Source organism: Macrobrachium rosenbergii, chromosome 3 (genome assembly GCF_040412425.1).
Source record: "Macrobrachium rosenbergii isolate ZJJX-2024 chromosome 3, ASM4041242v1, whole genome shotgun sequence".
Taxonomy (NCBI): Eukaryota; Metazoa; Arthropoda; class Malacostraca; order Decapoda; family Palaemonidae; genus Macrobrachium; species Macrobrachium rosenbergii.
In genome coordinates this window covers 46480903-46503705 of record NC_089743.1, presented here as the reverse complement: position 1 = coordinate 46503705, position 22803 = coordinate 46480903, and the positions used below count along the sequence as shown (strand labels likewise).

The 22803-nt window shown below is 38.4% G+C and overlaps 1 protein-coding gene across 2 annotated transcripts in view; it reads left to right on the top strand.

The window, feature by feature from the left end:
- The window catches only part of cyc (basic helix-loop-helix ARNT-like protein cyc), a 119898-nt gene that overhangs the window by 32586 nt on the left and 64509 nt on the right, over positions 1 to 22803 (top strand). For both annotated transcript variants that reach the window (XM_067131822.1, XM_067131815.1), the window contains 4 exons: positions 2042 to 2107; positions 4107 to 4338; positions 4606 to 4698; positions 4859 to 4976. In XM_067131822.1, the coding sequence (XP_066987923.1) occupies positions 2042 to 2107; positions 4107 to 4338; positions 4606 to 4698; positions 4859 to 4976 (509 nt within the window). The remainder of the gene's footprint in view (positions 1 to 2041; positions 2108 to 4106; positions 4339 to 4605; positions 4699 to 4858; positions 4977 to 22803) is intronic.

Sequence of the window (22803 nt, the reverse complement as noted above, 5' to 3'; positions counted from 1 at the left end):
TGTGTGAAGTGTTACAAAATTTTGAATTCAAGCTGCCATGTAAGTGAACTAATAGCTATGTAATTACTTGGTAAGTATATATAAAACTTTATTTTATTTTATTATAAAAATGTCATTTTTGTTTCTATATTGCACAATTAAAGATTTATTAGTGCCTAGGATATTTCTTAAGCATTATGTTCAGTAATGTAACCAAATTATCCAATTTACACTTCACTCTATTACATACTACACAATTATGGTCATGAAGATTTAATCAGGATGTACTCTTTTTTAAAACACTTTTCATCAACACTTTCCTAACAAGTGTAAACATCCCTAGACATCACAGCTACAGTTGTTTGCCATAAATACAGACAGTATTTTCATTGCAATAGAAATTATCTCATGTATCTCTTTTTGAATTTCTAATTTTGTGCAGTTGATGTAAAGTATTAGCAATTAGAATATTTATACAGGGTTCTGTATAAATTATAACAGTTTTACTAACTTTATTTTTATTGAGATTTATTGCAGATTTAGACTTTGTCAGGCAGTGTTTTACCAACTGCTTCTAAACATTGGTTAATAAAACCTAGGTTAAACACTATGATGTTTAATAGTTGTCCTTTGGATTAGGTAGTCGTTTCTGGAATAATCATACCTTGAATTATCATGCAGTGTATACCTTTGTGTGTGCTATATCTTTAAGAAAATAGTAAACTCCCCATATTTGCGTTCTCACGATTCCCGGATTTCTCTATGGAATATATATACAAATTATCGTGGAAAATTGGCCCATTCGCGGTATTTTTCATTGAGAAATATTCACTAATTACTGTATTTTCATATTTTCAGGACTAAATGCACTTTTTGTGATAAAACTATTAAAATACCTAGGTATAAGCATTTTTAGAGGATTTTTTTGTGTTTGAACTATCAGAATAGGCAGTTCTAAGTGTTTTTTAGAGGGGTTTTAAGGATTCGCGGATTTTAGCTATTCGCGGGGGCGGGGTATACACTGTAAATCATACTTAAAGTAGGATGCTAATTTTATTTAAGCTATCTGCAAACAATATAAAAAAGTGGATAAAGAAAGCCTGTATGGTTTAAGACATAAAGAAGCGATAGTTCTGTCTCTGAGAAGACAGTGACAACGAGAGCTGAGGGAGAATTACAGTTCTTGGCAGTGAACAATGCCTAATAGGTGTTATGGAAGTACCTGAGAGAAATGGGTACTTATATGTCAGCTACATGTAGAAGTAAAATGTACAATACTAGTGTGCATGTGTCAAGAGGTGTACACGAACAAACATAGCTAGAAGAATGTATCAGTTCTAAGATCCCTTTGAATGATATTTGCACAGCAGTTGGTGAAACCCAGGTAAGAGAGGGAGAGAAAAAAGTTCTATGTGTGGCTGGGATGGCCATTAATGTATGGCCCATGGTAATTATTGCTGCTAAAAGTATGACCAGTCAAGGTTTTTGTTTCTGATATTTAAAATATTTATTAGTATACTTTGGATATGGTTATATAATACTGGCAGTTATATATTGTATATAGGCTATAAGTTTAGTTCTAGTTCTCACATCCTGATTCTGACATGCTAGTTCTGTGTTCTTCCTAGTGGGTTTATACCTATCGAGCACATTTTGTTCTTTGGTTAAGAAGTATGGTGTGACTTGCTAGTTTTGGTTGATTCTCAGGAGTCAAGAATTTTATGCGGCAAAAGAGTAAATGGTTAGAACTTCTTGTAGCCGATGATTTGATTAGAAAACATTTTAGGGCACCAGGAAATCAAATCTGATGTGGTAAAAAACTGGTAATGTTTCCAAGATTGCTTTCATGCCTTTTAAACTTGGTTCTGTTCATAATCTGGAAAATTTCCAGTAGCATTCTGTCAAATTTGAGAGACCTTTCCACATTCCTAAAGAGTGATTATAATGTATAAGTGCATAATATGTTACCTTTAGGAACTAGTTTTTGTAAATGTTGTGCCCCGCTTGTAATTATTTTTATATATATTATCTATATTGTGTTTTTTTTCATTCTTTGCCGCAGTGACAGCAATGAAGATGACAATGACTCGATCAAGGTTCCCAGGACAGGTGGTGATTGGAACAAGAGGTAAGGAATTATTTGCACAGCATACTAGAGTTGAAGGTAAATTTAAGACATTATCAGATAACTTGTTTATTCTTCTCAGTTGTGGTGTGTGTGAAATACAGTAAACCCCCGTATTCGCATTCTCATGGTTCGCGGACTCACGCACTCGCGGGTTTCTCTGTGGAACATATCTAGCCATCATTCGCGGAAAATTCGCCCATTCGCGGTATTTTTCACTGAGAAATATTCACTAATTACTGTATTTTTTCATATAATTTTCATGAATAAATGCACTTTTTGTGATAAAACTATTAAAATACTCAGGTATAAGCATTTTTACAGGGTTTTTCAGGTATAAGCATTTTTACAGGGTTTTTCTTGGTTTAAGCTATCAAAATGGGCAGTTCTAAGTGTTTTTAGAGGGGTTTTAAGCATTCGCGGATTTGACCTATTCGCGGGGGTGTGTGGGATGCATCCCCCGCGAATATGGGGGTTTCACTGTATTCAGCTATATTTTTGTTCCACGCTTAGTAGCTGTTTAGAGCTATTATTTTTAAAATACAGATTTTTTTTCAGGAAGATGATACGGACTGTCAAATAGGACTACAAATTGAAAACTACACGAGATAATTTTAGATATAAAATTCTTTGTTCTTCCCTCTGGAAATTTTTAGATGATTGTCTAATCGGCTTGTGTCTTGAGTTTCTTCTAAGTAGGTACTGGTGCTTATGTAGGAACAAACCAATATTTTACTTGTGGGAATACAGTAACTGTTTTGGAGTGAGAGAACTTACCAGAAGATGCAGAACATTTTGATTACTAGCTTTCCTCCTCTGAATACTGTAATGAGTTGCTTTTCAGCAGTATCTCATTGCCTGAATAGACATTTAAATCCATATCAGAGTGATTATCAGACAAAGTTTGGTATTTGTTTTTATTTAATTTTTTATGTAAACCTCATGCTTCACAAACCCTTCAGTTTTTTCATTTTCTTTTTTCCAGTTGTTTTTAAGTTGTGATAACTGATGAATATATTGTCTAATAATTTATAAGATTATAGAACCCTAAATCTTTTTTCTTGAGTTATGTAAACTAAGGTCCTGCTCTTTGTATTTTTTTCAAACTTCAGTTGTACAGCTAATATAGGGTTTATAGGGGTATTTCTGCTATTTTTAGTGTTCTGACATGCGTCAGGACTTTAACATTAGAATATTCTAAAGGTTTTCATTTTACATTGGAATGTTCCTAAGGATTTTATTTGATCTTTACCAAAGCCAAGAGTATAGAGATAATTGGTGGATCATAATGCTGATGGCCCCACTTCAAAGTACTTATGGATTTAAATCCGTATTCCAGAGGGTTTTTTCCCTAATCTTTACCAGTGTAAAGAGCTTCTGCAACAATGATTGATCATACTGTTAATGGCTCCATTTCAAAAGAGTTATATGTTTAAAATGAAAAGCTATGGAGTCTCCTTATCAAGAACCTTTTTGTATTACATTCCCAGTCATGTTTTAGTAACAAGACAGATGAGGTATGCCTGTACACTAGGTGCAGTCTAAGTGTTTTTGCCAAAAGTAAATTAAATTAATCATCATGAAGATGGGTACTTCCTTTTCTTCTTTGTCTCTCAGATGTTGTTGTTCTTTGTTTACATCTTGATTAAGTATATGTCTGAAACATTTTTTGTACATTAGGACCTTTGGTAATCTCATATTGACCTTCAAGTGTTAAGGTTCATGATATTTGTCTCATTTTTATTTAATATTTTCTTATAAAGTACGAGTTCTGTTAAATATAGGGAGGTGCCTATTCCAAGTAAGGTATAATTTGTTGGGTTTTTGGAATGCCCTCTGATATAATTTTATAAGCAATTTTTAGTTTAAATTACCATTGTATAGATAATAAAATTTACATTTTGTGATTTGAGGGCAGAATCTTTTTACTTCACTTAATTTAAGTTTTAGCTTGTGTGACAAAGCTAGAGCTAGTTTACTAAAGCTAAAAATACTTTTCCAGGCAAAATCACAGCGAAATTGAGAAGCGTCGACGTGATAAGATGAATACATACATAATGGAGTTAAGTAGCATAATTCCTGTTTGTACATCACGCAAACTAGACAAACTGACAGTGCTACGAATGGCTGTACAGCATATGAAAATGTTGCGTGGGTCTCTTAACTCATATACAGAAGGGCATTACAAGCCCGCTTTTCTGTCTGATGATGAACTGAAGAGCTTAATTTTAGAGGTAAATATTTTTGCAGTTTATTTTTTTTTTCTAGTTAACATTGAAGATGTGATGAAGAGGATTACTAAGTTTTCTGCAAGAAAATCAAGTAAAGTAAAACTTTTGATTGTAATTCATGATATATTGCTAAAGATACACAGAAAATACTGAAGCTTTACAAGGACTACTGTCCTCATCATAAGAGGGAATGTAACTCTTAATTGATACAGATAATTTTTTTTTTATTGATTTTAGAGGCATTACTAAATTATGTATTTTGTGTTCCAGGCAGCAGATGGTTTCTTGTTTGTGGTAGGCTGTGATAGAGGTCGCATTTTGTATGTGTCTGAGTCAGTATATCAGACTCTTCATTATAATCAGGTACTTAGTAAGGAATTTCTTGTAGTTGTTCTAAATTTCTGAACTGCATGTGATGTGTTATATTCTTAATTTTGGTAAATAATTTTAATTTTTTTATATTACTTCTTATGCTAAAATATTTTCTTCAATGTCAGATCAGGAAAAACTCATTTATTTGCAGAGTGAATTACTAGGTACAAGTTGGTTTGATATATTACATCCTAAGGATCTGACAAAAGTGAAGGAGCAGCTTTCTTGTTCTGATATAAGCCGCCGGGAGAGGCTTGTTGATGCAAAAAGTAAGTTTTATTTCCTTTTTATTTTTCTAAATGATCTAAGCATGCTTTTTAAGCATGCTTAAACATTTTTATTAAAGGTATGATTTGATGTATGATGAAGAATCATAGGTTGAAACTGTGTTGCGGACAATGTCCAAGAAACTTTTGTTCCTACATGAACACAAACCCTCAGCCTTTACATATAGGGGGATAACTTTCAGCGAGCTGGAAATCCGGCCATTAAACTTTTGCAAGGTGGTTATGGTAACAGCTACTGATGGTAGGGGCAGAAGTACCACGCACCAAGTTGGTGTGCACTCCATTCTATGCAGTTTTATTTTGGCTGCTGTCTCATAGAGACATGCATTCCTTTCTCTGACCTGCTGTTTGACATTCTTTTCTGTTTGAGTATATTTGTTTTTATAATGTTTGTATTTTTTTGTTTTTACTTTGCATATATTGCTATATTGAAAGATTTCAACATGTTTTTTATGTCTCTATAATGATATATTCACCTATTCTTGCTACAAAGTCTGTATAAGTTTTGGAGCCTTTCTCCTTATATACAGTACAGTATATCTTTTTACAGTAAACCCCCTGGATTCTTGTTCTCACAATTCAGGGACTCAGCGATTCACAGAATTTTCTGTGGAACTTATCTATAAATTATTCATTGGAAAACTCACCCATTCCTGGAATTTTTCGTAGAGCAGTAGTCTGTATTTTCATATTTTCATGACTAAATACAGTACTGTACTGTATGCACATATAAATTTTTTTATAAAATAATGATTTACAGTACTAATTTTCAAATAATATTAAGTTTAATAAGATTAAATAATTATAAAAAATGATTTACAATACTAATTTTCAAATAATATTAAGTTTAATAAGATTAAATAATAACATTAAATAATAAAAATATTTTTCTCTCTCTCTCTCACTGAGATGAGAGAATTTTTGTGCATATGTAATATGTATGTTTATTTGTTTTTATGATACATAAATGATTTACTAATGTTCAGATGTTAATATTAATGTAAACACAGCAAAATATCAATTCATTAAAGAAAATATAGTGAATTAGTAAGATTTTAGTTCAATCCCCAATTTTTTTATATATCTGACGTAGGGTGAGGGGTGAAGGCGTAACTGTCATCATAAAAAAAAAAGGGTTAGCACCTGGCTGAAGAGTCTCTCTCTCTCATCTGCTAACCTAGATTATGTTCTTTGTATTTCATATCTCTCTCTCTCTCTCTCTCACTGAGATGGATTTTTTATTCATATGTAACATATATGTTTATTCGTATTGCATACTGTAGTTTTGTAGATAAATGTGATGTTACTTTGTTATTGTTTTTTTCATATTTTCCATGCTATAATTACAGCATTTATGCATTTCTATAGTAAATTATGTCAAATTGTAAAAGAAAACATATCGATTCCCAGTCTTTTCCGAAGCTTGGAGCGGGGGGGTTGTAATCTAACTGTCAATTTATCTTGACACATTGACTGTGAAGGGTAGAAAATGTTGCCCACTTTGTAGTCAAATAGTATGTTGCCCACTTGGTGGTCAAACAAAATAGTTACGAAGGATACTGAAAAGTTCTCATTCTCTCGCTCTCTCTCTCTCTTTGTTATTAGCTACGATAATAGTTTAAGGTATATTTCGTGTAGGATGCTAGTTTAAGGTATACATTTGGTATTTGAACTTTCAAGATAGGCAGTTATAGGTATTTTAGAGGGGGTGTTAACTATTCACAGATTTTAACTATTCTTGTTGCCTTTTCGTATTTGTGCAAACCCAACACCTTCTCCTTGGTGTTTCTTTTGTGTATTCTGTTTTCATATTGCATTAGTCTTTCAGATGGTGTGTAGATTGAGAGGACTGATACAAGGTGGGTATTTTGTGTTTTCAGGCGAGGGATTCATATTCAGTTCGTATGAAGATACTTCTTGCTTAAACCTAGCAAGTTTTCCCCTCTCCTTCAACATGGAGGTTGATGTCGCAAGATCTTTGACAGCGCGTTTGGTCCCGACTTGCTCTTCAGGACCAGTAGGAGTTCCTGTCTTGTTTCTTGCCCCATTTTTGTGATGGGGACTGCAAGGCAAAGGCTTGCTCCCTTTCCTCTCTCCTAATGTTTTTCTTGGCCTCCTGATCATTGGAGGTTTTTTGCCAAGAAGAAGCATCAGAGGAGGAAGAAGGTGCCATCTTAGAAGGGGTTTTCTCCTCCTTCGATGGCCGCTTCTCAGTCTCCTTCTGGTTCCTTCTATGTATTCTTCCTCCAGTTACTTCTTTTTCCTTGGAAGATATTACTCCCTTCCCATTCTTCCATAGTTTCAACTTTGGAAGTTTTGGTAGAGGGGTCAAGAGATATTTTCTCTGGCTACCCCTTCTCGCTAGTGGGGAGGCCCCCCCCCCATGAGGAAAGAGGCAATGTCATCTTGTTCTATTTCAGGAAGATAGGTGGCATTTGGGCTTCTCCAGGCCTTCCAGGAGAACCAACCTTCGATGGCCCATTATCCCATTTCCTGTCCTCTCGCTTTACCATGTCGTCCGCCTCAACAGTTGCCAGCCCTGCTGCTCTCCCTTTAGCTGTACCAGCTTCTGGTGTGCCCTGACCAGTGTTTTGAGTCGGCGGCTGCAGCAGCTAACTTGTTCTCCTCTTCACAGTCCTACAGTTCCAGATCTGTTGGCACTGTCAGCAGCATATCCCTCTCAGAGCTTTGAAACCCCTTTGGTGGTCCCACTTCTAACCCTGCTCCTTCAGCAGCATCTCCCTCTCAGAGCTTTGGAACCCCTTCCGTGGTGGTGGCTTTTTCTCCTGGTCTGTCAGCAGTATATCCCTCGCAGAGCTTTGGAGCCCCTACCGCAATGGTGACTTCTTTTGGCGCGGCGTCTTCTGATGCTCTCATAAAAGCATTGGTTTACAGAGTTGACATTGTTTTTCGAGAGAAGTTCACTCGTGACGAAGAAGCGTTACAGGTCTCCATCTCCATCTTCTCCATTGTCTTCCTTCTCTTCTTCTCCATCTTTGTCCAACCACAGCCATGGCTCTCCTGCTCTAGCTCGCAGCTGTCTCGCTGATGAGGGGGCGTCATGTCCAGCCACTTCTTGGCCATCAGTATTTCACTCCAAGCAGAGATCAGCGATCGAAAAATCTATGGCAGTGTCATCTTCCCCTAATCCCCTTATTCGTGTTAGCTGTTAATCAGCTCAGTGGTCTGGTTTAACTAAGGTATACTTATTGTAGGAAGGATGACAATGCTCCTGTCAAGAAATCCTGGGTAATGAAGGCTTTGGAAATTCAGCCGTTTCCTTCTGGGTCCTGCAGTCCTATGACAGATGTGAGAGATTCTGCACGGCTGCAGATGTGTTTCCAGCCTGGGCCATTATCACCTCGTCACTCACATGTCCATGACAGTAGTCTCCATCATTCCAGAACTCCCCCCTGTTCACACGCTATCCCAGGAGGCCCTGTGATTGTTGTCTCACGTTCTCACTCTCCTTGGAGAAATTGGATTCGTCGTTTGAGTTTGCACGGCCGCAGATGTGACAGCACGGATGTACAGCCATGTATCGACACACGGCCGTTACATGGGGGTTGTGGAAGTTGTCTCAGGATGGCGTGTCCAGGAATGGACCATTGACCTCGCCTACGGCCATGCCACATTGAAGCACCGAGTCCCATCTGATCACTGCCGCTTTCAATTCTGTTGAACGAAGAGCATTGGTAGAGCTTCACTGGACATCTAGAATGGCAACAAACCATGTGCCGGTGCATCAACAGCACGTGTGTGCAATGCCTTTCAATCATGTACGTGTTTTAGTTTGATCATCTGGTAACGGCCAACGGGTGTTACCATACCTTCTACATAGGAGCGAATGGGATAGTTCTGCCAACTGTTATGTCCTTAACGTAAGTTGAAATGGTCTTATTCACGATTGAATGAATTCGCTCTATCGGACCCATATGGCTGTCACTGTGAGAATTGACGGTCTTTCTATTGTCTTCAGCCAGAGACTGCAACGTTTTTCAGGTAGGAAGAAATCTCTGTTTCATCGTTCACATTCAAGCATTGACTCCTACACTAATATTAACCTTCAACTCCCTGAGCCAAGGAAGTTACAGTTCGTCAGCACAGATTTCTTCAGATTCCTGATTCGTTTTCGACTACAGGTTGGTTTTGTTTACAGTAAAGTTCTGTAGAACCATACTGTCCTATGCTTCTGAAAAACCTTGCACGATCAGAAATGATTGACTCTGAAACAGGAGTTAATCAATTCTGATTGTGCAAGGTTTTTTCCTGGTGCGATCGGAATTATTTTCTAACTTCGTAGATCTATGGATCAGGCCTACTCCTCAGTACAACAGCCTCGGTGTTCTCTTCTGCAGTACTCTTCTTAGCACAAGGATAAAGACTAATTCTTGAACATGGAAAGGGGGGTCCTGGTCCTTGACAAGGTCTCCCCATTCCTTCCCGTCCTCTCTCTGAGAGGTGAGGGGACTTCTAATGATGAGACAACAACTATCCCCTTGGGGTGTTATATACACTTCCTCTCCAGAGATACCTCGTGCCTCAAAGCATCAACTGAAGGAAGTCCGAAGTATACCCTAGTTTAACCAGACCACTGAGCTGATTAACCCGTAAACGCTGACTGGACGTATCATACGTCGACTAAAATTGTCTGTTGGGTGCCGAGTGGACGTACCGTACGTCGACTACAAAAAATTTCAACCTTCGGTCAACTTTGACTCGACCGAAATGGTCGAAAAACGCAATTGTAAGCTAAAACTCTTACATTCTAGTAATATTCAATCATTTACCTTCATTTTGCAACACATTATAAGTCTCTAGCACAATATTTCGATTTATGGTGAATTTTTGAAAAAAACTTTTTCCTTACGCCCGCGTGGTAACTCTGCCGAAAATTTCAGAAATTCTTTTGTCATTTTGTCGTAAGTTTTGCACTGTTTTATATCAGCCGTTACATAAAGTTTTAAATATGAAAATGTGCGCAATTTCATGTAAAATACAGCAACTTACAACCCATGGTTGTAGCTTTTATCAGTTTGAAAATATTTTCATATAAACCACGATAACTGCCAAAATTTTAACCTTCGGTCAACTTTGACTCGACCGAAATGGTCAAAAAACGCAATTGTAAGCTAAAACTCTTACATTCTAGTAATATTCAATCATTTAGCTTCATTTTGCAACACATTGGAAGTCTCTAGCACAATATTTCGATTTATGGTGAATTTTTGAAAAAAAACTTTTCCTTACGTCCGCGCCAGAAATTCTTTCGTCACGTTGTAATGTTTGCACCGTTTTATATTAGTTGTTACATAAAGTTTTATATATGGAAATGTGCGCAATTTCATGTAGAATACAACAGAAAATAACACATGGTTGTAGCTTTTATCAGTTTTGAAATATTTTCATATAAATCACGATAACTGCCAAAATTTCAACCTTCAGTCAACTTTAACTCGACCGAAATGGTCGAAAAACTCAATTGTAAGCTAAAACTCTTACATTCTAGTAATATTCAATCATTTACCTTCATTTTGCAATAAGTTGGAAGTCTCTAGCACAATATTTCGATTTATGGTGAATTTTTGAAAAAAACATTTTCCTTACGTCAGGCGGAACTCGGCGAACATCTCAGAAATTCTTTCGTCACGTTGTCGTAATGTTTGCACCGTTTTATATTAGTCGTTACATAAAGTTTTATATATGAAAATGTGCACAATTTCATGTACAATACAACAGAAAATAACTCATGGTTGTAGCTTTTATCAGTTTTGAAATATTTTCATATAAATCACGATAAATAGAAAAAATTCTACTTTTGGTCAACTTTAACTCGACCGAAATGGTCGAAAACTGCAATTGTAAGCTAAAGCACTTACAGTCTAGTAATATTCAATCAATTAGCTTCATTTTTCAACAAACGGGAAGTCTCTAGCACAATATTTCGATTTATGGTGAATTTTTGAAAAAAACATTTTTTTACGTCCACGCGTTACGAATTCATGCATCATTTTGTGATAATATTTTCTCTGTGTTTTGGTTTGATCGTTTTACAATTTATTATATACCAAAATCATCGCAATTTAGTGTACAATACAAATAAAAAAAAATAACCTGTTAGCTTTAACCGTTTTGCTCACAGCGCGATTTGTATAAAATTATAAATGAAAATTGTTTTTTGCACTGTCATATATTTCAATATTTATATATGATAATGATATTTTTTTTTTCATTTATGATGGTTGCATACTAAACTTCAGGCAATGACAAAAAAAGGAGCCAAAAATGCACTCTTAATCTTAAAAACTAAGCGTGCTGTGATTTTTTGAAAAAAACTTTTTCCGCTTCGACGCAAACTCCCGAACGCCGCCGGCATACGGGAGACGTTTTTGTAAATAGAGGCTCGGCGTTTAAGGGTTAACAGCTCTTGTAGGGCATTCACATACACTTCAAGAGGTTAGGTTGGGTACTTAACCTAACTTAGCCTAGCCTAACTAGTTCTGGTCTAACCTTACCAGTCCTGCATTTCAGTATCCTAGAACTTCTTGTCTAATGGCATCACCCAGGAGGTAATCTCCTGCTCTACAAGGGACTAGGTTGGGTTAGGTTTGGTTGGGTACTTAACCTAGCCTAACTAGTTCTAGCCTAACCTTACCAAACCTTCGCTTCAGTATCCTGGGACTTCTTGTTTCATGGCATCATCCAGAGGGTAGTTACCTGTTCTTCAAGGGTTTAGGTTGGGTTAGGTTCCTACCCTAACCTGACCAAATCTGCACCTCAATAACCTGGATCTTCTTAACACTCTAAACCTCAGGATCTGAATATAGGCTTTCTGTAGTGTTGTTAAGGAACAGTAGCATGGTAGTTCCTTAGTCAACACGTTGGGGAGGGGCCTAGTGTTCGATCATCTCCTCGATTGATGGTGCACACTCCATTGACGGTGCGGATGCACAGGTTTGCAGTAGCACACTCAGCACAGCGGTCAACCAGACACATTCCAGGATGATGGATGTTAACAGACAAGTTCGATCACTGGGGTCACTGTTAGCGATAATTGGTCTTAACACCTCAACGTTTCGAAGAATTGTTCAATCTAGGAATATGTTCAATTACTCCTTCAATCTCGACGCTCTGAAGATGTTACTATTCGGCTCTGTCTGTATGGACTGTGGGCATAACAGCCATCAACCATGCCACATTGAAAATATCACTTCTTGTCCGATCCGCGAAGTTAGCAATGATTGGGTCAGGTCAGTACTTGGATAGGTGACCTCTTGGAGCACTGGATTCTGTTGACTTCTAGGAGTCATCTTTCCCATCCATGGTCGGAAACATTGGGACTAGTCAGTACTAGGATAAGTGATCTCTTATAAACTTTAGATGCTGTTGGCACCTAGGAGACATCTTTCGCATCCATGATTCAAGTCTTGGGCTTACAACTACCGTTGTTTTGCCTGATTCGTTGGGAGATCAACAATACCTTCAAACTAAGTCCTGACAACTCCATTTCTTTTGACTTGATGTAGTTACACTCCTCCTGTGAGGAGTGGGAGATGTAAGCAGTAGGTGCTGCTGCTGCAATTACCAGTTGATCCACAACCCAAGGAGAGAATAGTGTGTGTGGATCTTAAGACAGTTTCAGAAGTCTCAGTGTCTGAATAGGCTCTCCTTTGATAGCAACGCCACCAAGGTAGTGCCATGTCATCAAAAGGTCCTAGTGTCCTTTCATCTACTCTGTTGCAGTGCAGGTACACGAGCAGACAGAGGAACAGTCAGTACAGTGTCCAACCAGACATCCCAGGCAAGATGGATGTAATTACAACAATTATTCGCTGAAGTCAGGAGATAAGGACAGTTGATCTTGGCACCTTGACTTCCAGAAATTCGTTCAACCTCTGAAGAAGCTTGATCATAGTCCTTCTTTTCTTGACTTACTGAAGTTGGCGCTCTTCTGTTCTGTCTTCTCACGCCTTTGAATAAAGTAAGACATCTTTGATATCCATTTACATCTGGAAGCCTATGCCTTTCGTCATTTTACATGATTCGAAGGCGATCAGTGAGATGGATCATTCCCCTTTTATGGTCCTGTGGCGCCAATGACAGTATGACGTCTGTGTTGCCTCCGTAAAGACTAGACTTTCAACCCAATGCCAACAACTCATTTGTTAGCTTGGAGTTGCCCGAGAAACAGTGTCCAAATTGTCATTTCTCTGACTAGTGAATTGATAAAACAGGAGTACCCCACAACCTGGAGGATATCAGTACGTTTTGAGCCAGATCTTTCAAGGCCAGGGTCATCGGTCTGTCCATCGCATTCAGGAAGAACCTGTCGGTCGAGTGCTAGGATGGAATGTAATCGTGCAGATCACATTCCTCTCCTTTTATCTTGGGACGTTGCCCATAGGTCTTGGACTCCTCCGTTTCCTGGGATCCTATGGTGGATGCTCAATAAGTCATGCAGTTCACCCAGCTCTTGAGGGACAGGTTGCATCTCGCCTAAGGCGTGCGGCTGCAAGGAGAAGGTGTGTGTGTGGGACTGGCATCCTCGCTTTCTCCTGTCTTCCTTCCTCTTTCAGTGGACATAGGAACAGTGAACGAACCATCACGTGCTAGACTGGCGTGCATGCAAGTGATCTAGATAAGTGAGTATCCTGTCTGTAATCTAGCTCCATTTGGATCAGTAGATACAAATCCTTCTTTCCCTCTAGCAAGGGGAGAGAGGGACTGACTGTGAGCAAACCAGCTGGTTATTCTTAGCTTTATAGTTTCCAACACTGTGGGTTCATCCAAACATTTTCGAATCAAGGATATTACCATCCTTTAATTCAAAATGCCCAGAAGTTTGACGATTGAACATCTCTCTTGTTCAATAGATTAGAGGTACGGTTTCTTCCTTTGCTCTTTCATGACCAGAAAGAGAGTAACCAGGTGAGCCGAACTACCAGTCAATTCAGAGATTTTCTCAGAACCCTCCCTCCAAAAGTAAGTCTCCCATATGTGAAGACCAAGTGTTTGTATTCATGTAGGAATAAATGACAAAATTTTAAAGTAATTTGTGTTTTTCCTTATATACAAACCTGAGGTCTTTACATAAAGGGCCCACCTCTTACCACCCCTGGGTCAAAAGGTAAACTGCGTAGAATTGAATGCACACCGACTTGGTGGGCAGTACTTCCACCCTAACCATCGCAAAAGTTTAACAGCTGGATTTTCAGCTTACTGAAAGTTATCCCCCAACTGAAAGTTATCCCCCAACTGAAAGTTATCCCCCCACATGTAAAGACCTCAGGTTTGTATGTTAGGAAAAATACAAATTACTTTAAAAATTTGTCATTTTGCACAAGTTTCTGTTATATATAGTACAGAGCCTGTGTACCAATTCTAAGTCATTCTTTTCTCATACTGGTGGAACATTTTTATTGAGCAGTATTGCATTTGTGTATATTCTCTCTCTCTCTCTCTCTCTCTCTCTCTCTCTCTCTCTCTCTCTCTCTCTCTCTCTCTCTCTCTCTCTCTCTCTCTCTCTCTCTCCTGCTTCACTTTACAATGTGTCCCAAGATATCAAGAGATGATTTTCCTAATATAAGGCCTGCACATCTGTCACAAAAAGGGTTCTCAACTCCCCTTTCCCTGTTTGTTCTTGTAATTCATTTTGGGCATAAAAAATCTAATTGTATTTCGTAATCCTAATTACGACTTGTTACACCATTGTATAATATTTGATACACAGTTCACCCACACCTCTCCCACAATCTACTAGGTCACTTTCCTTATTGTACTTTTTCCTTTGCTTCCTTTCCAGTCACCATAAGTTCCACTTCCACATTTTAAAAATTTCCACCACTTCATCCTCAGATTCGGTTCTTTGCACTAGGTCCTTTTTTCCCCCCTCCTATATATCTCTTTTCTCAGACACCAATATTTGGCTTCAGATACATCTGCTACTCTCTTCATTTTAGATCTAGTGTTATAGTAGAATAACATTACTAACCCTTAAACGCCTACTGGGCGTATCATACGTCGACTAAAATTGTCTGTTGGGTGCCAAGTGGACGCACTGCACGTCGACTACAAAAATTTCAACCTTCGGTCAACTTTGACTCGACCGAAATGGTCGAAAAACGCAATTGTAAGCTAAAACTCTTACATTCTAGTAATATTCAATCATGTACCTTCATTTTGCAACAAATTGGAAGTCTCTAGCACAATATTTCGATTTATGGTGAATTTTTGAAAAACTTTTTTCCTTACGCCCGCTCGTAACGTTTTGCTCGAAAATTTCAGAAATTCTTTCGTCATTTTGTCGTAATTTTTGCACTGTTTTATATTAGTCGTTACATAAAGTTTTATATATGAAAATGTGTGGAATTTCATGTAAAATACAGCAAAATACAACCCATGGTTGTAGCTTTTATCAGTTTGGAAATATTTTCATGTAAACCACGATAACTGCCAAAATATCAACCTTCGGTCTACTTTGACTCGACCAAAATGGTCAAAAAATGCAATTGTAAGCTAAAACTCTTACATTCTAGTAATATTCAATCATTTACCTTCATTTTGCAACAAATTTGAAGTCTCTAGCACAATATTTCGATTTATGGTGAATTTTTGAAAAAAAAACTTTTTCCGTACGTCCGCGCCAGAAATTCTTTCGTCGCGTTGTCGTAATGTTTGCACCGTTTTATATTAGTCGTTACATAAAGTTTTATATATGGAAATGTGTGCAATTTCATGTAGAATACAACAGAAAATAACTCATGGTTGTAGCTTTTATCAGTTTTGAAATATTTTCATATAAATCACGATAACTGCCAAAATTTCAACTTTCGGTCAACTTTAACTCGACCGAAATGGTCGAAAACTGCAATTGTAAGCTAAAACACTTACAGCCTAGTAATATTCAATCAATTAGCTTCATTTTTCAACAAACGGGAAGTCTCTAGCACAATATTTCGATTTATGGTGAATTTCTGAAAAAAAAAACTTTTTCCTTACGTCTGCGCGCGGTAACTCGGCCGAACATCTCAGAAATTCTTTTGTCATGTTGTCGTAATGTTTGCATCGTTTTACATTAGTCGTTACATAAACTTTTATATATGAAAATGTGTGCAATTTCATGTAGAATACAATAGCAAATAGCTCATGGTTGTAGCTTTTATCAGTTTTGAAATATTTTCACATAAATCACGATAACTGCCAAAATTTCAACCTTCAGTCAACTTTAACTCGACCAAAATGGTAAAAAAACGCAATTGTAAGCTAAAACTCTTACATTCTAGTAATATTCAATCATTTACCTTCATTTTGCAATAAATTGGAAGTCTCTAGCACAATATTTCGATTTATGGTGAATTTTTGAAAAAAACATTTTCCTTACGTCCGCGCGGTAACTCGGCCGAACATCTCAGAAATTCTTTCGTCACGTTGTTGTAATATTTGCACCATTTTATATTAGTCGTTACATAACGTTTTATATATGAAAATGTGTGCAATTTCATGTACAATACAACAGAAAATAACTCATGGTTGTAGTTTTTATCAGTTTTTAAATATATTCATATAAATCACGATAAATAGAAAAAATTTGACTTTTGGTCAACTTTAACTCGACCGAAATGGTCGAAAACTGCAATTTTAAGCTAAAAAACTTACAGTCTAGTAATATTCAATCAATTAGCTTCATTTTTCAACAAACGGGAAGTCTCTAGCACAATATTTCGATTTATGGTGAATTTTTGAAAAAAACATTTTTTTACGTCCACGCGTTACGAACTCATGCATCATTTTGTGATAATATTTTCGCTGTGTTGCTTTGATTGTTTTACAATTTGTTATATACCAAAATCATTGCAATTTAGTGTACAATACAAAGAAAAACAAAATAACCCGTTAGCTTCAACCGTTTTGCTCACAGCGCGATTTGTATAAAATTATATATGAAAAATTTTTTTGCGCTGTCATATACTTCAATATTTATATATGATAATGATATTTTTTTCATTTCTGATGGTTGCATACTAAACTTCAGGCAATGAAAAAAAAGGAGCCAAAAATGAACTCTTAATCTTAAAAACTAAGCGTGCTGTGATTTTTTGAAAAAAACTTTTTTTCCGCCTCGGCGCTAGCTCCCGAACACCGCCAGCATACGGGAGACGTTTTTGTAAATAGAGGCTCGGCGTTTAAGGGCTAATTTAAAACATCTTTTGGTATCTTCTGCCCTAGTAAACATCCATTTTATATATGACACTTACCAAGTAATTACATAGCTATAGTTTCTACTTTAAACGGCAGCTTAAGAATTGAAAATTCACGGTAGCACTCTCTTGTTTTGGTGCAGGTAAGTGCCCCTCCCACTTTTGGGGAAGAATAGGTACAACATACTGTAGCTGAAGAGCTCAGTTCATTTCTGCTGTTGATGATCAAACATCGGTCGTTCAGCAACTGTGTTTTGTTAATTCAGGAGTAGTTTCACCAGATTTGGTGACGTATTCTTTCATGTGGTAGCCTCCAAGCTATATTTTCATAGCTTAGTTAAGCTTAGCTTATTTTTTTTTAATTTTTTGGATATGTCAGTAACTGGTATTTCAGCAAAGGCTGTAATACTAGGTTAACTTCATTTAAATATGACAAACATTCTGTTTGTTTTCACTGCCATGGACAAGTATGTTCCCCCAACTTGCCTTGCAAGGAATGTAAGGATTGGGACTAAGTAAATGGAAAGTGTTGACCAATCATTTGGATAAATTAGAGAAAGCTAGTCTTAGGAAAGCGGCTGCTAGAGCCGAGGCTAAAGCTTCTGTGTCCTCTACCCCTAAACCGGCTTTTTCTACACCTTTGACTTCTCGTTCCCCAATTCCTACTAATCTTGCTCTCCCTACCACTCTGTTATCTGGCTCCCTTCCCTCTGAACCTAGTGCCATTGCCATTCTTGAAGCTCGATTGGATAAGAAATTCGACGTTTAAGTAAGTACTGTCACTCAGATAGGAGCTTCTGTAAGAGTTCTTTTGGACAGAGCAAATCAGGATCATAGTGCAAGTGTCAGTGCAAGTGCTAGTGTTAGTGTTGTGGAGGGGATGGCTACTCGTCCCACCGATGCTCCTAGACGGAGGTCCCTGCCAAACTCCCCTGCACCTGGGAGGAGGCAAACCGTAAGTCCAAGGGAGGTCATGGGGTTTGCCCACGAGTAGTTGCTTCCTCAGCCGAACCTGTTGCTATTTCCCAGGTTTCGGCAACCAAACACTGGAAAGATGTCCAATTGGATCACACTTATCTTCCAGTGATTCGGATTTGGAAGACAAAAGTACACGGTCAACGTTTTCAGGAGTCTTCTAGGCCTTTGAAGAGGCACGTTGCGGATGCACATTCAGCGGTACCTCACAAGTGCCATAAGGATCAAGAACCCTCTTGCAGCTATTGGGACAACAGAGAGCTCCCTTTGGACACCGAGCTCCCATTGGCTCGTAAGTGCCCATTGGTTCCCTATTACCAGTTGGCTCATAAGCACGCTTTGGGATCTCCCTCTCCCGTTGGATCCGAGCTCCCAGTGGCTCATAAAGCCTCCTGCAGGTTCAGTTTACATTGTAGCTCCAGACATCCTGTTGGCTCCCAGCTCTCCAGCATTGGAATATGAGTCTGAGGCTTCAGATTCAGACGTCCCTATTGCTGCAGGTCAACCTGTCTCGGCACCTTCAGTGTCACAGATCCCCAAGGCCTTATTCTCTTCACCTGGCGCCGATCACACGAAGTCTGCAAATACATCAGCACCCCAAGACTCTTCTTTGCTTCCCATTCACCAACGTTTGGACAACATCCTGCAACTGTTAAAGAAACCCTTGTCTTCGATACCATAAGAACCACAGCAGGATTTGGTGCTTTCGCTGTATCCTCAGCAGAGGAGGACCCTGAACCAGAACAGCCTTCATCAGCCTACGCCTCATTATTGAACTATTTTCTATTCTGCTTCCTGACATATTTCTCCAACGCGCCCCCTTCTTCCTCGGGATCATTGTTCTTGTTACGTCAATCCTCGAGTACCACTAGGCTCCCAAAGATGGCTCTCTCTGTCTCTTCCAAGAAAGCGTTGTCGGGGATTGACCCTTGGCTGTCTGAGAAGAGGGAGTTTGGCAAAGCTGTATTTTGTTCTCCTCCTTCTCGGTTTTCCAAAAGGAGGTATGTAACCAGGGAAGCTCCTTCCTTGGGAGTTTCTGCCTCCTCTCAAGGGGATTTCTCTGGTCTGATTGACTCTGCTTGTTGTTCAGCCTTCAATACAGCGAAAATTATGTTTTCGTCTTCTGACCACATAGTTAAGGATATTTTTAAAGTATTCGAGATCTTCAGTTTCCTTGACTGGATGGTGGGCGCGTTAACCAAGAAAATTGAGGAATGTTCTTCCCTCCAAGAGAACTTTGTAGCGGACTGGCTCGGAGTTCTGTCGTGTGCAGAGAAGGTGATTTAAGATGGGGCACAGGAGTTAGCTGCTCTTTTTCCGTCATGCATGCTGAAGAAAAGAGACGTGTTCTTTCACCCCTAAAGGAGTGACACCGTCCCAGAGATCTGCTCTTCTTTTCGCCCCTCCGGACAGTACCAGCCTTTTTCCTTGAATGACATTAGAGTGGGTAGTTAGGGAATTACAAAAAAAAAAAAGGCCATTCACGACTTGATAGCACAGTCGTCCAAGCAAATGAAGGAGTCTAACTGAACACCTGCGGTTTCATTTAATCCTCAGCCTTTCTCTCCTCTCCAGCCATGGCTCTTTCAAGGTAACAGAGGAAGAGTTCCTCACACCCACACACGAATCCCAGATCAGATTGCCCTATCAGCAAGAGGTCCTCATCTAGGCCATTCTCTAGCAAGTGAGACTTCGGTCCTCTGTTTACCTGTGGGCGCCAGACTCCTACACTTCTGGAGACAATGGGAGGCCAGATCGGTAGAACCATGGGCACTACGGGTTCTCAAGGAAGGATATGCAATTCCTTTCAAGGAGAGTCCACCTTTGTCGCTTGTGCCCATTGCCTGAAAGGCGTACTCAGTAGGCTCCGAGAGGTTTGGCCCTCTCAAAGAAAGTCTCAGCTCTTCTCCACAAGAGAGCTATAAAGGAGGTAGAAGACTTGTCATCAGAGGGGTTTTACAACTGCCTCTTTGTAGTCCCCAGAACCTCCAGGGGTTGGAGGCCGGTCCTGGACGTAAGAGCTCTAAACATCTTCGTCCAAACCACGAAGTTCAGGATGCAGACGGACAGCTCAGTTTTTGCTGTAGTTTCTCAAGAAGATTGGATGGTCTCGATAGACATGAGAGACGCTTACTTTCATATCCCAGTAGTGTACACTGGGGTTCCAGGGAATTCCTGAGATTCGTCTTTCAGGACAAAGTTTTCCAATTTTGGGCTCTATGCTTCGGGTTGTCAACAGCCCCTCAAGTTTTCACCAGGGTTCTCACTCTCTATCTCAATTGCTTCATCTAATGGGCGTGAAAGTTTGTCTATATCTGGACGACTGGCTCCTATGATCATCATCCCAGAAGAAGTGCGCGGAGGACCTGCTCAAAACCCTACAGTTAGCCCAGGAGTTGGGCATTTTAATCACCCAGGAAAAGTCCCAACTAGTCCCTTCTCAGACAATACAGGTAGGCGTCGACTTATGACGGCATTAGGTTCTGACAGAGCGGTCGTAAGTCGATCTCGTCGTAAGTCGACCAACCACATATGAGGGCCTCAGAACCAGAAGGTTGTAAACGCCACCCCCACCGATTTGGAGTTAGGCATACCAATAGATGTGGCAAAGTTTCCTCTGTCTATTCGTGGCATTTCTAAGCTATTCAGCCGTTTCAGTAAGGTCAAAATCCCTGATGGAACAGTAGGAATTATCGATTTTAGCTATATGAATGAACGTGATGTCGCGCGGAGCTTACAGCCTCATAAGAGCTCAGTTACAACCAGAAGGTTGCATGTGCAGCAGCTCAGAGCGAGCCAATGAGAGCGCGCGTCACTAAACGGGTATTCAGTTCTAGGCCAATCAGCATTTTCCCGCATAAGGGGCTCGTAAGTGTCGGCCAATCATCGCGCAGTTTACATCTCCACTATTGTTTACATTCCCAGTCTAGTGATTTTCGCGGCGAAATTGAATGTCCGTAGTGTCGTGATTTGTTTTTTTTTTTTATTATCCCTTATTTAGCGCCATTCTGTCTTCCTCTGATAGCGAGAGTGATCACTGTGATGTCGTGCAACGGCCAAGAGGAAGAAAAAGGACAAGGGATGAAACGTCATGGAAAAAAAATAATAAGTTACTGCCCGATGCAGGCCAAGAATATGTTTCTCGGTGGACAGACAAACTCGTGCCTGCACGTAATGTAGGCCAACCGTTTTAATGGTTAAACATTATGATGATGGAAGGTTATCATCGTCAACATCATTATTACTAATATTACTGTATTATTATTATTATTATTATTATTATTATTATTATTATTATTATTATTATTATTATTTTCCATCACACTATATTGATTACTCATCAATATTATTATTATTATTAATATTATTATTATTATATTATTATTATTATTATTATTATTATTATTATTATTATTATACATCCATTGTTGTTATACCAAGAATATAATAACACTTTATTATCATTTTACACATTTAATTATGGTTTTAAGTGCTGGTTATGACCACAATATACACAAAATGTGAGGGTTAGGCGGACATTTTGAATGCTAGCGCGCATAGCGCACCCTACAATGTTTTCAAATGTTCACAAAAAGTTCTAAAGAGTAGGGCTTTCATATGAAACTTAGTTTAAATCAATATCTTTCTTAGAAGCAGAGTAATGAATGCTAGACTTTGAGGGCAATTTACTCAATTTTTAAAAAGTGGCGTTTACAACCTTCTGGTTCTGAGGCCCTCATATGTACATGTATTCTGTACCTACCGTATATTATCCATCATACATTATATCATAAGTATGACTAGCCTACATATACATTTTATATTATCCCAAAAGTGTGTATGTATAGTACCTATTATTATGTTTAGCATATGAAATCTTATCATGCTTGAACTCCTTGATTAGTACTTACTTTTATTACTGTATTTAACATTTTTATTGTAGGCATTCAAACCATCTGTCTGGTCTGTTTACATTTTCTTATCCGCCATTTGCATTGCCAATCGGCTACACGTATGACGTATTATTTACTTTTATTTATTTATAGATTTGAATTAAATACATACCGTATTTGACAGCGTATAAGACGCACTTTTTTAACAAAAAAATGGCCTTAAAAATCCCCCTGCGTCCTATGTACATAATGTAGGCTCAAAATTTAAGAATTTTGGCCGAAATTATACATGAAACGTCACGTAGGTGTTGTAGCCTAACATAACATCCGGTGTTATCCTAATAACCTATTAAAAAACAAAGTTTATTATTATTTATCATTATCACACTTACCATCACCGCAATTACTACTGCTAGTATTATAATCAATATCTACGTTGTTATTATCGATATTTTCATTAAAATGTGTTAATATCATTATCGTCGTCTACAGCGGATCGTTGCATTCCACATTTACAGACTCACAGTACGTGTGCTGCCACCTATTGGTGATTATCTCGAGAGCTTTACGGATAACAAGGCTTCGTTCAGTTGGTAGTTGGCAATTCCTGCTAACATTCTCTTTACGCATAACAACATGGCTTGATCAATTGTTGGTTGACAATTCCTGCTACCATTCTCTTTAGGCATAATAACAAGGCTTCGTTGAATTGATACTTCGTAACTCGTGCTAGCATTCTCTTTT